General features: G+C 50.6%; 1 protein-coding gene and 1 long non-coding RNA gene across 2 annotated transcripts in view; both read left to right on the top strand.

Moving 5' to 3' along the window:
- Nucleotides 1-9,305, top strand: part of LOC131398630 (ral guanine nucleotide dissociation stimulator-like) — a 28,875-nt gene extending 19,570 nt beyond the window's left edge. Inside the window, exons 3-5 of the mRNA XM_058532262.1 lie at nt 417-483; nt 7,507-7,823; nt 9,180-9,305. Coding sequence (XP_058388245.1) covers nt 453-483; nt 7,507-7,823; nt 9,180-9,305 — 474 coding nt within the window. The 5' untranslated portion in view covers nt 417-452. The remainder of the gene's footprint in view (nt 1-416; nt 484-7,506; nt 7,824-9,179) is intronic.
- A 1,606-nt stretch (nt 9,306-10,911) lies between these two features.
- LOC131398560 (uncharacterized) lies at nt 10,912-11,782 on the top strand. The gene is made up of 2 exons (XR_009216921.1): nt 10,912-11,141; nt 11,480-11,782. It is a non-coding gene; the product is annotated as an uncharacterized LOC131398560 (long non-coding RNA).
- The last annotated feature ends 4,048 nt before the right edge of the window (nt 11,783-15,830 follow it).

The raw sequence follows: 15,830 nt of genomic DNA, 5'->3' as shown, positions 1-15,830 counted from the left end.
GAAAGCAGGGACCAGCAGAAGTCATGTGTTTAAAACAAGACACCAGGCCCAAATGGAGCCGCTTAGGCTAAGCCCCATGTCAACAAGCTGAGACTTAATTAGACTTTTGGCCCTCCCAGGAATGGAATCTTAAACCAGTCAGTGGGGGATCGCCTGATGAGCAGCAGGTAGGTCATCTTCCTGATGGAGCCCTGCCATCCCCTAAAGGAAGGTAACCTTGCAGTAACCAACCCGCTGTTGTGTCTAGTGTAACTTCCTTGTTCCTGCTCCCTTCTGCCTATAAAAGTCCTTCATGTTGTCCAGCTCCTTGGCGCTCCTTTCTCTCTGCTAGACTGGATGTTGCCTGATTCATGAATTGTTGAATAAAGCCAATAAGATGTTTAAAATTTACTCAGTTAAATTTTGTTTTGTAACAGTTTGGTGGCAGCAGTGGGATTCAAAGGACTCATCTGATGGCTTCGGAGATGAGAAACACAGGCATTGGTACCTGCAAAACCTTTGAGGTCTCCATCTTTTTCGCTGTTTCTGAGGGCCGTGGGTAAGTTCCTCTCGGATCTGAGATCCACTGTCTTTGTGTTGAGCTCCCGATCTAACTGGCATTTCAGTCCAGGGTCAATGGGTCAGTCTAGACTGACAAGATGCTCTAAGAGAGCATCAGTCTTAGCCCTTGGTTAGTCCACAGTCCCCATTTGTTGGGGTCTGCTGGTTGAGTCTGCAGGCCCCTTGTGTTAGGGTCTGCTAGTTCAGTCCGTGGTTCTTGCTAATGGAGAGGAGTGGAAGAAATGTGTGCTCCATGCACACCCAGTCCTTGAAAACTTCCCACGTGCATTTTACATGCATTTTGCCTTCTGTTGACTGTCGATGGGTTCTAAGGAAATGGTGAAGGCACAGTGAGGAGGAATTGTGGGTTTCTGCATGACTACCTCGAGCACTCGTCAACCTGAACAACCGCCCGGCACTACCAGAACTGAAAGACATCCCATCACCATGGATTGGAAGACTCCTTATTGTGATGGTGTCAATATTATCCAAAGAGATCAACAAATGCAGTGCAGTCCTTATCAAAATCTCAAGGACATTTTGTGCTGAAATAGAAAAAAAACCCATCCAAAAATTCTTATGGAATCTCAAGTAAGTCCAGATACCCAAAACAATCTTGAAAGGAGGTACTAAGTTGGAGGACTCATTCTTTCCTGATTGAAAACTTACTACAAATCTACAATATCGGAACAACATTGTCATGGCATAAAGACAGACATGTTGACCAATGGAAACAGAATTGAGAGCCCAGAAATTAACCCTCACCCATATGACCAAATGATGTTTGACAAGGGCGCGAAGATTATTCAATGAGGAAAAGACAGTCTTTTCAACAACTTGTGCTGGAAATTGTGGATATCTACATGCAAAAGAATCAACTTGGACCCTTATCTAACACCATATACAAAGCTTAATTCCCAGTGGATCAAAGACCTAAATGTAAGACTATAATAGCCTTAGAAGAAAACATAAGACAAAACTTGACAAAATAGGATTTGGCAATGATTTCATGGATATGACACCAAGGAGCAGGCAATAAAATAAGAAGATACACAAGCTGGACTTCATGGATATTAAAAAGTTTTGTGCCTCAAAAAACATTATCAACAGAGTAAAAGCACAACCCACAGGATGGGAGACCATATTTGCAAACCATGTATCTGACAAGGGCTTACTATCCAGAATAAATAGGGAACTCCTAAACTCAACAATAAAAAACAAACAACCCAAATCAGAAATGAACAAAGTACTTGAATAGACATTTCCTCAAAGAAGATCTGCAAGTGACCGATAAGCTTATGAAAAGATGCCCAACATCAGTAATCATAAGGGAAATGCAAAGCAGAAACACAGTGAGAGACCACCTCACATTCATTAGGATGACATCTATCAAAAAAAGAAGAAAAAGAGTAGAATCAGTGTTGGCCAAGATGTGGAGAAGTTGGAACCCTTGTGCACTGTGGCAGGAATATAAAATATATAGTTGCTGTAAAAATCAGTATAACAATTCCTAAAAAAAATTAAAAATATAATTATATAGGATCCAGCAATTCCACTTGTGGGCATATACCCCCGCCCAAAACAGTTGAAAGCATGTTTTCAAAGACATATTTCAGCACCCATGTTCATAGCATCATTATTCACAACAGCTAAAACATGGAAGCCACCCAAGTATTGTAACCGAGGAAGGGCTCGCTGCCCAATGCACCCCTTAAGCCAAACATGGGATACCCACTCTTGTAGAAGGGAAAAAGCTGTATTACGTGGTTGGCCAGCAAGGAGACAGCAGACAAAGGTTAAATCTTTCTCCCCGATGGGCTGTTGAAAAGGGCTTTTTAAGGGCAAAGCAGCAGGTGCAGGAAGGTTGGGGGCAGTCCTAGGCATTTTCTGCAAGCGCAGAAGATTTTCATGTTCTGTCATACATCCCCCGTTCGAAAGGCGGTGTCCTTAACATCATCGACAGGGGAGTTCTTGGTCCCCCAGGTCATTCTCCAGTCACTTGTGCACTCGTGGTTTGAGTCTTGCCAGCCATCTTGTGGTCTCGTTGGCTCAAACCAGTTGAAACTTGCTCAAGGAGCAAAAACGGAGTTTCTGAAAAAAACAACTCACGGCCCAAGATTAGATCCTTAGTAAACATCATATGAGACGTGCCTTAAGAAAGGAGTCTCCAGGGGACAGTTGATGAAAATCGGGCTGGGGGCCCATTTTATTTTGGGCTTGCTTTTGGGCCCGGTTATGGTTTCTGTCCAGGGATGTATGGATATGCAAAATGTGGTATATACATACAATGGCATATTATTCATCCTTAAAAAAGGAAGTAAATTCTAAGATATGGCACACCATGGATGAACCTTCATGATATTACTCTAAATGAAATAAGCCAGTCACAAAAATACAACCTTGTGTGATTTCCCTTCTATGAGGTTCCTGAAGTCGCTAGATTCAGAGAGACAGAAAGTAGAATGGTGTTTGCCAGGGGCTGGGAGGAGGAGGAATGGGGGGTTATTCATGAATGGGTATAGAGTTTCAGTTTTGCAAGAGGAGAAGAGTTCTGAAGATGGATCGTGGTGATGATTGCACAGCAATATTAATGTCTTCAATACACTTAAAGCGTACTTAATGTATCTATGGGGCCTGATGACTTGTCCTGGCCGAGCACATGTTTGTGCTGTTGCACATCTTACCCTTCACTGTACAGTTGGTAAACTGGCCCAGGAAGAGGCAGGTACTGGCCCAGACCACGGGAGGTAGTCCGGGTCCCGAAGACTAGAGAGAGCTCCAGCTTCCTTGGCCAAGGCTCCACCCCTTCCCTCAGGTTTCCTTTGGCAATGAGAGGCATTAAGATCCTAGGGGATTGCTGCCCACCCTTCTCCATATGGGGTCATTTTCCCCTCATCATCGCATGTGCACAGGCACCCCCACTCTCACTGACTTCTCATGTGGGGACCACGGAGGTGCAGTCAAGAAAGAGCTGACACCGGGGAAGTGACAGGAGGCAAGAGGGAGAGAGGTTGCAGGCAGCTCTCCCACGGGGCAGTAACATCCGTTCTCCTAGATACGTGTCCAGGGGCGCAGAGATGGGCAGAGGAATGTGTAAGGTTCCTAGGTTTCTACCTGTTCCAGACCCATCCCTGGCCCAGCCTGGGGAGCACAGGACTGGGGTCCTGCAGTCCACCTCTGCGGGCACCCAGAACTGTGATGAGCCCATCCTCCCCTAGTGTAGGCATTGGGAACAGGAGAGAAGACCTCAATGAGGGTCCTTCTATATAAAGTGGAGTGCATCCCGCAGGTGACTCCAAGCGTTCCATGTGCTTGCAACATGTCTGTTGGAGTGGGTTCTCCGTCGATGACCTACTGTCATCAATGCTGAGAAAATGCTTTCCACCCCCTGGAGATCCTTTAGAACTGAGGAGGCTTGGGGGCTTGGGTGGATGAGAACTGGGGATAAGGAAGAAGATGCTAGAGCACTGGACACCAAGTCCAGAGTCCAGGGAGAAGACCAGTCCTTGTTGGACCGTCGGGGCCCTCATCTGGAGGGAGGGGAGATTCATTGTCCTGGTTGAGGTTGGATGCCTCAGGAGTGAAGAGGACACCTGGTGCAGGACAGCAAGATGGGGGGAAAGGTAGGCTCCCGAGATTGCTCCCACTCCCTCGAAGCCGACAGGTCCTGCTCCTTTACCCCTGGGACCCTGGAGAGCCTCTGCCTTGAGGACACCTGAAGAAAAGTTCCTTTCTGTTTGGTGGAGTTTTGGCAAGGGCTGCAGTGCTAGTGCTGGCCACCAGGAGGCAGGCAACCTCTTGTGTCAGTGGTTGCCAGTGAGTTTTTGTTTTTATGTTTTTTCAGTTCTACTGAGACATACTTGATATACAGCACTGTGCAAGTTAACACTGCTGTGTCGTATATTTGAAAGTTGCTAAGAGAGTAGATCCTAAAACTTCTCATCACCAGGAAAAAAGCTTTTATTTCTGTTTCGTGATGGATGTTAACTAACCTTATTTTGGTAACCGTTACATAATATATATATATCAAGTCATTCTGCTGTAAACCTGGAATTTACACAGTGTCCACTGAACTTTTCTTGAGCACCTGGAGCAGCGAAGAGTCAAGCAGAGGTCTTTCTGGCTGTCCCCCTGCCTCAGAAACAACTTGTACCTCCTCTTACTAGTGTTCATCTCCACAATCAAAATTGGTCATAAGCAGGGGGAGGGGTGCAAGAGCTTCCCATGTACTGATTCAGCAACTGTGCACTGAGCACTCACCCTGTGCTGGGTGCCCTGGTGGGCCGAAGCGCAGGATGAAAATGACCAAGTGGTCCCTGCCCGCCAGGAGCTCACAATCTAGAGGAGAAAGGGACAAAAGCAAAGACATGAGAAAGAAAAGAGCAAGTGCTGTAGAGAAACACAGCAGGGGGCTGTGAGGGAGGGCTGGGGGTCACTGGTAGGAGGGTCTGAAAGGCCTCACTGGGGTGACATTTGCTGGGACCAGAATAACAGGGGGGAGCCAGCCCTGCATGAGCCTGGTAGCAGTGTGTCAGGGAGAAGGTGCGACTGATGCAGAGTCTTGCAGGCAAGAGTGAGTTTGGCCGGAAGAGGTTAGAAAGGTGGCCAGTGTGGCTGGAGGGAGCCTGGGAGGAGAGAACAGGAGCTGGGGTGGAAGGTAGGGCCAGGGCCTGGTGGGCTGTGTCAGTTACCTTTCCCTCTCTGACTTCATTGCCGCAACCTTGCATTTCAAAACTACAAATGTTGACTATCTCACAATTTGTGTGGATCAGCAATCAGGCAGGTTTTAGCTGGGCGCCTCTGCCTCAATGAGTTTAACAGGTTGGGGCTTTGGCCTCAACTGAGGCTCCACGGGGGGAGGACTGGCCCCCAAGTTCACTCTCAGCCTTCAGGGTTCAGTTTGAACTGAGAGCCTGAGTTCCCTTCTGTCTGTTGGCCTGGGCACTCCCTTGCTTCTCTCCTCGATGGGCCTCCACATTGGGCAGTCCCAAAACACCGGTATTTGATTCCTCAGTTCCAGGGATTCGACAGAGAGAGAGAGACACGGAGTAAGTGGAAGTGAGAGACTTTTTTAGTTAAAATCTAGACAAGACATCCCGTCACTTTGGCTGTTATTATGTTCAGAAGCCAGTGACTAACCACTTAGTGGTTCCACGGGGAGGTGTATAACATGGGTGGGGCTTACTGGGTACCACTGTGGAGGCTGTCCACCTCATAGGCCAAGATGAGGCTCTTGGATCTGATTCTACATAAAGCAGCAAACAATTGAATGGTTTTATGCCACAGTATGGCAATATCTGAATTTCCATTAGTTTCTACCCCCTCATGATGCTGACCTGAAAATGAGGCCAAGTTGGATGTGACTGTCCCAATATCACATTCCTGGAACCCAGGCCTGTTTTGAGTGGTGTTCTGTGCTGCGTGTCACCCCTCATTATTATTCTTCCATCTCTAAGTTTGGGCCTTAGGTACAAGTGACACTAGCCCACAGGGGTAATAGATATTATCTCATATACACTGGGTGACGTCCCTAGGAAGTAGATTCTAGCCTGATCCCCATGGTACAGGTTTGGAGACTGGGGAGGACCTGAGAGGCACAGTGACTTTCCCAGGATGCAGAACTGGTAAGAAAAAGGAGGTCTGCCTTCATCTCTGTCTCCTCAAACCTAGGACCCGAGTGAGGTTTCCAGGGAGCTGTGGCTAGGGCTGTGTGGGCTCCTTGTGTACAGTTCAGGAGATGACATGGGGGAGGAGGGTGAGCAGCCTGGGGGCAGGGGGCAGCTCTGGGCAAGTCTGATTGAGGGAAGGGGCCCAGGTAATGGAATCTTGAAAAATGACCTCACTTCTTTGGTCATAGACCTCAACAGATCTTAGAACTCTGGTAACCAGGCACCCACAGACCCCCATCCAGCTCACTTGACTGGCGACAGTCAGCAGACAAAGATGTTTAGTTGTTGTGTCCCGATTTTTGGAAGATCTGGCTCAAAAAAGCCCAGAAAGAGAATCTTTTTCGTCGTTGCCGACGTTGGCTCAGCCCTCATCCCCGATGCCTCTGGGCATCTGGCAGGAGGCAGCGAAAGATAACAACAGGGCAGCCCAGGAAAGGCTAGTGCAGGCCAGGACACAACTGTGATCCCACCTGATCAGCCCCACACTCCTTGCCCCTCTTCGTGTGTGTGTGTGTGTGTGTGTGTGTGTGTGTGCATGTGTCTGTGTGGAGGGGGGAAGGCAGGGCATGAGGGGTGGGTCATTCCTAGGCAGGAGCTGGTAGTTCGGTGTCGGAAGCCTGGTGGGTCTGTCATGTTCATACAGGGTCATGGCTGGCAGCGTGACAAGGTGAGCTCCTCTTCTCATATGTTACCGAGCCCTAGAGGTTTCATCTCTTTCCCTCCCTGACCACAGTTCTTTGCAGGGATGCCCCCTGTGCCTGAACTGAGGAGCAGACTTTCTCTTGGGGGTCGGCCCCAGTGGCAGTGTGCAAGCAGCCCCTGATTCCTTCTGGCCCAGCTCCCGGGCAGTCTTTGCAGAACTCCACTCAGGAGGTCGTCGAGGAGCTGCCCAATGGTTTCGACTCCACCAACTCACTAGACAAGGGGCAGGTGCACGAGGCCACCCGCACCATCCAGTGCTGCTCTGAGATGAGAGCAGGAGCAGAGGGTCTCCACACTCAGGACCTTGAGATGCCGGGCTTGGACCAGAACTAGGGAGGGACCAGACTGGGGCTGTCCCTTTTTCAAGCTAAAGGGGATGTACATGCAGGTCACCTTGCCTGCTTAGGAGATGAGCTGCTGTGACCCTCTTTCCCTTGCCCGGTGTGAGCTTCTGGAGGCCACTGAGGCAGAGCCAGAGGGTAAGGCGGCCTGCAGGCTGGGTATTCCCGGAAGGGAAGTGGGATCTTTCCTGTGTTTGGAAGGACACGTGGAAAGTCAGCTATGTGGGTGAACCTTTCTCTTTATCCCGCTGCAGCGCCAGCTGCAGAGCTCCAGCCGGCGGCAGAAGCAGGGCAGTGGACAGTGGTGGAGGTAGAGCTGGCTCCAGCTCCGTCAATACCACCCCCTCTAGCGCTGGAGCCAGCGTCCCCTCCATCAGCAGTGTTGGAGCTGGAGCAAGGGCCCACGTCGGCTCCAGCAGGAGTGGGAGCTGCTGAGCTGGAGTCACCTGGACCATCATTTCTAGTGGGAAGTCCATCTCCACCTGTGGCCATTAAGGAGGATGAGAAGAAGCCTAACTTCACGGCCTTCCCTCCTAAGCTGGTGGCGGAGCTGTTGACCGTGATGGATGTGGTGAGCAGCTGGGCTCTCAGGGCGGAGGGGCAGGCCTTCCCTCTGCCATCAGTGCCCCAGACCTGATCCGGACTCCTATGACCTGGGCCCAAATCCTGGTGCTCCCCCTTACCAACCGTACGACCTGGGCAACTTTCTGAACCCCCAAGGCTTTGCTGTCCACCTGCAGACCGTAGAGGTGGACACTAACAGGACCTGCTGCACAGAGTGGCTGTGCCGGCTCCATGAGGTAGAAGAGATGGAAAGCTGCGCGGGGCCTGGCCCATCAGTGGGGGAGGGGAACTCACTGTGTGCAGCCAGGTCACTGGTGACCCAACCGGCTGCTCAGGAGGCTCAACAGCCTCAGCATTTATTAGAGACCTGATGTGTACTTCACTACAAGGGAGACAGACAGAGCCTGTGGTTGTAGCTGCCGCAGGGGAATGTGCATCAGAATCGGAGTGGGACCAGAGGGGGCATCAGGGTGGTGGAAGATGCCCCCTTGGGATGAGCCTAGTTGAGCCACCGTCTGGAGCTTGGAGTTAGCCAGGACGGGCTGGGTGCAAATGCCCCCTCCCTTCCCTGCCAGTATTGGGTCCTGGGTCATCCTGTGCTGGGTGCCTGCAGTGGACAGAGAAGAAAACCCAGGGACTCTCACAAGGCTCAGACCACATCCTGAGCTTCCTGAGCTCCAGCTCTAAACCGTGACCCCTGTGCGGCACTTTGGGGGTGGTAGACACGGAGCTGGGGTGTGGCAGGGCTGGGTGACACTCCCCCTGTTCCCCAGGAGCTCTTCCGGAAGGTGGTACCCTCTCAGTGCCTGGGATCCACCTGGGGCAAGAGGAACAAGCCCGGCAATGAGCACCTGGCACCCACCGTCCGAGCCACCGTTGACCACTTCAGAAGGGTGGTCAGCCTCGTCGTCACCACCTGCCTCGGGGACCCGAGCATGACGGCCCAGGACAGGGCGAGGGTGGTGGAACACTGCATCCAAGTGGCCCAGGTGTGCTGCGGGAGGCCCAGTGGAGCCCCTCTCTGGAGCCTTGGGAACGGCCTCTCCACCTTTATCAGCTCCCAGGATTGCAGTGTGTGGTCTAAGCCCCTGCACAGTCCCTAGGCCTTTCCTTCCAGGGGCCCGCTGACCTTGACTCCAGGTCCCAGTGGGAGGATGCTCACTTCCTCCCTGGCTCCTTCCCTGGGTTGAGCTAAAATCCTCCTCCCTGTGAGTGTTACTCTCTGGGTCCTAAATGTGCCCTTCTGGGGCTCCCTGAGCATCTGTCTCATCCAGGAGGAGAGATTTAAATAGAAGGGGACTGAAGCTAGAGCAAGCGGGTCTCCAGCACCCCACCTCACAGCTCATTCTCTTTCCTTCCCCAGGAGTGCGAGATCCTGAAGAACTTCTCCTCACTCCGTGCTGTCATCTCTGCTCTGCAGAAAACCTCCATAAGCCACCTGAAGAACAAGTGGGTGGATGTTTCCCAGTGGGTAGGCCCCTCTCCATAGGAGGACCAGGGTGGATGGGGGATCTCTCGTATGTCTGCCATTGCCCCCTCAGTCACGTGGGAACTCCTGGGAGGCAGCAAATGCTGGGGACAGGGCCTGGGCCTCGGTGGGGGGTCTCTAAGCCTCCCGGGGTCCTTAGTGCACCAGTTCTGCTTCAGGACTCAGTTTCCCTAAATGCCAGGGTTGAGCCACATTGGAGATTTTCAAGTGTTTATGGCAACAGAACTCTATGCCCAGTTGAAACTCAAAGTGGTCAAACAGAGCTGCTCTGTAGAGCTGGGGAATGGAGACCCCAGTGACCAACAGGAGAGCCCCCGCCCAGTCCCACGAGACTTTAGCGCTCAGAGGAGCCCAGTGAGAACACTCCTCCAGGCAGGTTGCATCTCTTGGGTTTGCAAAGAAAAGGGATTTGCACTCAGACCCCTCTCATTATCCCCCAATTTATCCTTCCTTCTTTCCACTCCCCTCAGGGAGAGCTCAGAAAAACTTAAGGAGCTCTATAGCCATGACAAGTCCTTGAGAAGAGAATTGATGACCAAGGTAGAGTGGAGGCTGGAGGTCTGGAAAGAGAGGAGGGGCGAGGGGGAAAGGGGGACTGGGCAGGCTGTGGTTTTGATAGTTTCTCACTTGAGAAACTATCCCCAGGCTGGGGAAGCTCAGAGCTGCCTGATGGCACAGCTGCGTGAGGTTTTATCTAAGCTGGACTCAGCCTCTCCGTCCCATGCTGCCCATGGGGGAGAGAGATGTCGGGTCCCCCCAAGTCAGGCAGCACATAAGTGGCTGAGCAGTCCCCTCTGCCTGAGGCCTCAGCCTCCATGTCTGTCATCAGAGAGGATCCCTCAGCCTCACCCCCCTGTCCTCCTCCTCTGGAGCCCAGAGCCCAGCCTAGGTCCAAGTCCTGTTTTCTCTGCATGCCCGGCCCCCTCTGGGGACCTGGCAGTCGTGCACCATGAGAAGGGGTGGGCATAGAGGGCCAGTCAGGCTGGGGGGCTCTGATGGACTCTGGCTGTCTGCCTTCCAGGGGAATGAGATCAACCTTGAGAAAAGGACTGAGGTGAGCAGCTGTGGCCCTCCCTGCAGGGGAGGGGAAGGAGGTGGAAATCAGAGACCCTCTGGGCAGAACAGTCCCTGGCTCCACCCCCAGTATCTTAGATTGAGAGGAAGAGTTTGATAACAGAGAAGAGGGAGATCCATCCAATTGGCAGGTGAGTTGAGGGGAGGATGGCGTTAAGGAAAACTTCCTGGAGGAGGGGTTGATTATTCCCCTTCTGAGAACAGGTAGAGCCTGCATGTGACTGGAGGGAAGGATAGTTCCCAGGACTGGTCCCCTGCCCCACTCCTCACCCCCCACAAGGCCTCTGCAGCATCCCCCACCCAGGCCCTGTCTCCATCCTCTCCTTCCCTCTGGCCCCAGGAATACCGAGTCATGAGGGAGATCCTGTTGCTCCAGGTGGCTGCAAAGAATTACAACCTAGAGCCCGAGGAGTGATTTGGGGCCTGGTTCCAGGACATGGAGCTGCTCAAGGAGAATGATAGGTGAGGCCAGGCAGGAGTTGGCTGAGGGCAGAGGTGGACCCTCCTTGTTGGCCAGTCCAGAGAGCCTGTCTCCGTGGCCCCCTGGTCAGCCCCAGGCCTTACCGTGTTGCGACCTCTGGGACACCCAGACTCCAGCTGCTGGGCAGGCAGTGGGGGGGCACCTGAGGTGTGGCTCCTGGTAGGCTCACAGGTGCTTCTGTGTCCTGTAGCTACAGCCTGTCCTGCCAGCTAGGGCCCCAGGCCTAGTTGGCCAGCAGAATACTCAAGGCCAAGAAGAACCGGCCATCATCAAGGTCAGGGGTGAGTGAGTGTCTGGGCCGGGGTGACTGACTCCTAGGGGTTCAGTAAAGCTTCGGGCTAAGCGTGGCCTTTGGGAGTCGGACAGCTGGCACTGGAATCCCAGCTCCACTACTGAGCAGTCCTGTGACTGGGGTGACTCTCTCCAGCTTCCTGAGACTCTGTTTCCTCCTCTGTAAAATAGGTGATACTAAATGATCGCTCATGTGACAGGGACAAATGGGGTACTGGTGGCTGACAGCACTGAGCACAGGGACTGGAGCACCCAGTGCAGTGGGGACAGGGTGTGGCGCCATGGTTCTGAGGGAGGGCCCCCAAGATAACCCGACTCTTCTACTCAGCCCCCAGGCCCCAACACCGAGCCCCATACCAGTGGCCAATCACAGCCGCATCCTCAGCAGCGGGGACACAGCTGGGACGCTTGCGATGCACCGGGCCGGCTCCTCCCACCTGATGGGTAGGGGAGCATTGCAAGCTGATTCCTGGGGCCCCGTGAACCCCAAGAGAGCGGGGACGACCCCACCCCAGCTCCCTGACATGTCTACCCCAGCGCCTATTCACCCATTGGGGAGTGACAGTAGTTATGTGTTGTAAATAATAAATGCCATATTTGAATATTATATTAAAGTCCTGTTCCCTTTATAGCCTGGGAGTTGTGGTGTGGTTCTGTCGCTTTCTGTCGGCATGTAAGGGAGACATAGAATCTCACATTTCTCCTTGAATCAAGAACTCTTCTGGGTCATCAGCTTATTGTATGTAGGAGAAGGGAGAAGGGCCAGCCCCTTCCCTGGCCAGTGGGGTCACTCCTAAGTCAGAGGACAAGTTCATTTCAGTATCATTCAGCTGCTCCAGGAGCAGACACGGCCCGGTGCCCATTCTGTTGGGATTTAAAGGTTGAAGGTACTTTCACAGGCAGAGCAACAACCACTGAAATGTGGGTGTCTTTAAAACAGCACTACCCAGGACCATGTCGTGCTACAGGCAGGGGCTGCCTTTCTACATTCTGCTTATCTTGTTGAGGTTTCTTTTGATCACATTTTAGGAACTTGTAGTTTTCTAGTTCAACCTCTGGAATTGCATCAGCTGTAAGTGGGGAAAACGAGGTAAAAATATCAAAACGTGCACAGGGAGAGGACAAGGCCCGAGGAAGGTCACTTGTAAATGGTCTAAAGGCAGGCAGGACTTTCCTTCCTCAGGCCCCTCTAGGGGCTCCGTGTTCACCCCTGACCTAGATTTGAATCCTCCTGGGATCCTTGTCCAGGTCTCTGACTTCCTTTTCCTGCTTGTTTTCTATCCACAGGCGAAGATTTGTGATGCAGCTTTTAAGGCTACATCTGGGCCTCCTTCCGTCATGTCTATGCTGCCTACACACTAGGCTCTCCAGCATCCCTTCACGTACTTATGTAATGCTGTTTCAGGAGGAAATGTCCTGGAGGCCCCAGCCTCTGTCAGGTACATTGTGGCCACTCTTCCCTGAGGGAGTTGATCTGGTGGATCAGGGATGGGTTTTCATTTCCCAGGCTATGGGTCCCTCTATTTGGCCACAGAAAACCACCACCCTCTCCGTTGCATACCAAGGTGACTTCTGGGTTTGTGTGGTTCTGAAGTCCATGGTCTCTGACATTCGCCAGTTTACACATTCAGTCATGATTTTACTGACGTGTCCTAAAGGGCTAGATGGGCCTGAACCCATAGATTTTGTAGCCCCCTGGGATGGCTGTGTTATTTGCCACAGCCTTGTGCTGTGGTTATGTGTCATGGGGGCTGTGAACCTTTCCTGTTGGGAGCTTTGAAAGATGAGGCATGAGAGGGGAGGGTGTAGGCAGGTCCATTGAGGGAATGCCACCACACTGATGATCCATGGCCATGAATGGACACAGTCTTACCAATCAAAATACTGAAGTGCTTCCCATCTGGTGGTGAACAGACACTGCTCTGAGCTCACCCTGAGAACCCACCCCATGACCAGGAACTAAAGGGTTCCCACGTGGCTTTTTGAACATCACGTCTGGAAACACCCTGTAAGTCAAGGCCCAGATGAATTGCTTGGCAGTTCTGAGCTATCCTCCTCCATCAGAAGGCTGCAAGTGTCCTTCAGACACACAGCAGGCTGGACTCTGCCAGGGAGGCCTTTACAGTGCAAGCTGGTGTTGAGCATACATCCTGGTTCCCAGCAGCCCAGGCCCTTCCTGACATGGCACAGCCATCCAGGAAAGTGATTTGCTAAAGGAAAGATAGGGAAGACTATACTTTAGCTCCAAATAGAAAGAGAAGCGCCAGCTCCCATGTCTAATCAGGACGAGGAGGTAGTCAAGGGTGCCCGCAGGGTTTCTACTGCAGGACTATGAGGCTCCTGAGAACTGATCCTGCGTGTGGCAACATTTAATAACCCTTGTGCCCAATGATATAGCAGAAGGGCGACAATTTATTGCACCTTTGGGCATCCATTTGTCAAAAGTGCACTTACAGTCATCCATAAGAGAATCACGTTTGCACAACGGTACATATCACTCAATCTTTTACTGCTTTTTTATTTTTTTATTTATTTATTTCTTTATTGGTTTATAACATTGTAAAAATTTCAGGTGTACATCATTGTGCTTCTATTTCTGCATGGACTACATCATGTTCACCACCAAAATACTAATTACAACCCATCACCACACACATGTACCAAATTATCCCTTTCACCCTCCTCCCTCCCCCCTTCCCCTCTGGTAACCACCAATCCAATCTCTGTCCCTATGTGTTTGTTTATTGTTGTTATTATCTACTACTTAATGAAGGAAATCATACGGTATTTGATCTTCTCCCTCTGAGTTATTTCACTTTGCATTATACCCTCAATGTCCATCCATGTTGTCACAAATGCCTGGATTTCATCGTTTCTTATGGCTGAGTAGTATTCCATTGTGTATATATACCACATCTTCTTTATCCATTCGTCCCTTGATGGGCACTTAGGTTGCTTCCAAGTCTTGGCTATTGTGAATAACGCTGCAGTGAACACAGAGGTGCATGTACCTTTGCAAATTGGTGTTTTCAAGTTCTTTGGATAAATACCCAACAGTGGAATAGCTGGATCATATGGTAGTTCTATCCTTGATTTTTTGAGGAATCTCCATACTGTTTTCCATAGTGGCTGCACCAGTGCACTCCCACCAGCAGTGTATGAGAGTTCCCTTTTCTCCACATCCTCTCCAACACATATTGTTTCCTGTCTTGTTAATTATAGCCATTCTGACGGGCGTGAGGTGATATCTCATTGTAGTTTTAATTTGCATTTCCCTGATAGTTAGTGATTTTGAACATCTTTTCATGTGTCTGTTGGCCATCTGTATATCTTCTTTGGAGAAATGTCTGTTCAGGTCTTTTGCCCATTTTTTAATTGGGTTGGTAGTTTTTTTGTTGTTGAGATGCATGAGTTCTTTATATATTTTGGAGATTAAGCCCTTATCAGATGTATTACTGCTTTTTTAAACTTATGTAAATTTAACTAATGTACAAAATACACAAAATACTCAAACTTATTCATACCTGAATAAGGAAGAAATATAACAGTCACTCCATGTTTTTGCAGGTAGTCACCCTTTCATAGCTGGTATTTATAACTACCTTCTTCCATTACCCACTTCATATTCCCTTTGCCTCAGCAAGCACCTCAGCTGGTTGTGGTTCTTTGCAAACCCTTTTCAATTTCAGTGGTAGAACCTGACCTTCATTCCTGAAGGGTCACAGCCATTCGTAGTCCTGCCTGGACTGGTTTCTTGTAGTTTTCCATTGACGTTAATCACAGGGCACGTGATACTAAGAAAACCCTAAGGAATCTCCTGTATTCCTTACCTCCATTGTGGAGCAGCAGTCCAGTTTCCTCTTGGTAATCAGGATCAATCACCGCGGCCTGCATGGAAACTCTCTTCCTTTTGCCTGTAGAGTCAGAGGCGAGAGGAGCCGTAAGGGGCTGGGTGGCAGTCTTAATTTCCAGTCCAAAGAAATCAATGTGTTTTCTCCCTTTGGAATGAAGATCCCTAAACCAGTAGAGCATAAGGTCACATGAACATGAAAAAAAATTATGCTAGTGGATCATGAGGGGTAACAGTGGTAGTAGTGAACGGTGCCCCTCGCATTTCCACCCTTGATTGCTGGACTTGTGAATCCCAGCTATGGGAAAATCAGTGCTATATAATGGACGCTGATTTAGAGCATAAGCAGCTTCCTGGGGAACACCGCCCCAAACCTGCAAGGTATTGCCACCTAGGTAGTAGTACTGTAACTGCGTCTTCACACACCTATTCTTCTCTCAAGTCAGCGGCTTCAGATGGTGGGGAACAGGAAAAGACCAGTGAATTCCATGAGCATGGGTCCATTGCTGCACTTCATTTATGGGCAGTGAGTTCCTTAATCAGAAGCCATGCTGAGTGGAATACCATTATGGTGAATAAGGCATTCTGTGAGTCTACAGATGGTAGCTAACAGGAACATTGTGTGAAGGGAAGGCAAATCTGTATCCAGCGTAGGTGTCTAACCCACTAAGAGCAAAACACTGCCCCTTCCATGGTAGAAGAGGTGCATTGTAATCACCTGCCACCTGGTTGCTTCCTGATCACCCTGGGGAATAGTGCCCTATCAGGGACCCTGTTTTGGTCTAGGCTCCTGGCAGATTTGGCACTCAGCAGTGGCTGTGGACAGATC

This window comes from Diceros bicornis, chromosome 35 (genome assembly GCF_020826845.1).
Source record: "Diceros bicornis minor isolate mBicDic1 chromosome 35, mDicBic1.mat.cur, whole genome shotgun sequence".
NCBI lineage: Eukaryota > Metazoa > Chordata > Mammalia > Perissodactyla > Rhinocerotidae > Diceros > Diceros bicornis.
This window is presented reverse-complemented; position numbering and strand designations above follow the sequence as displayed.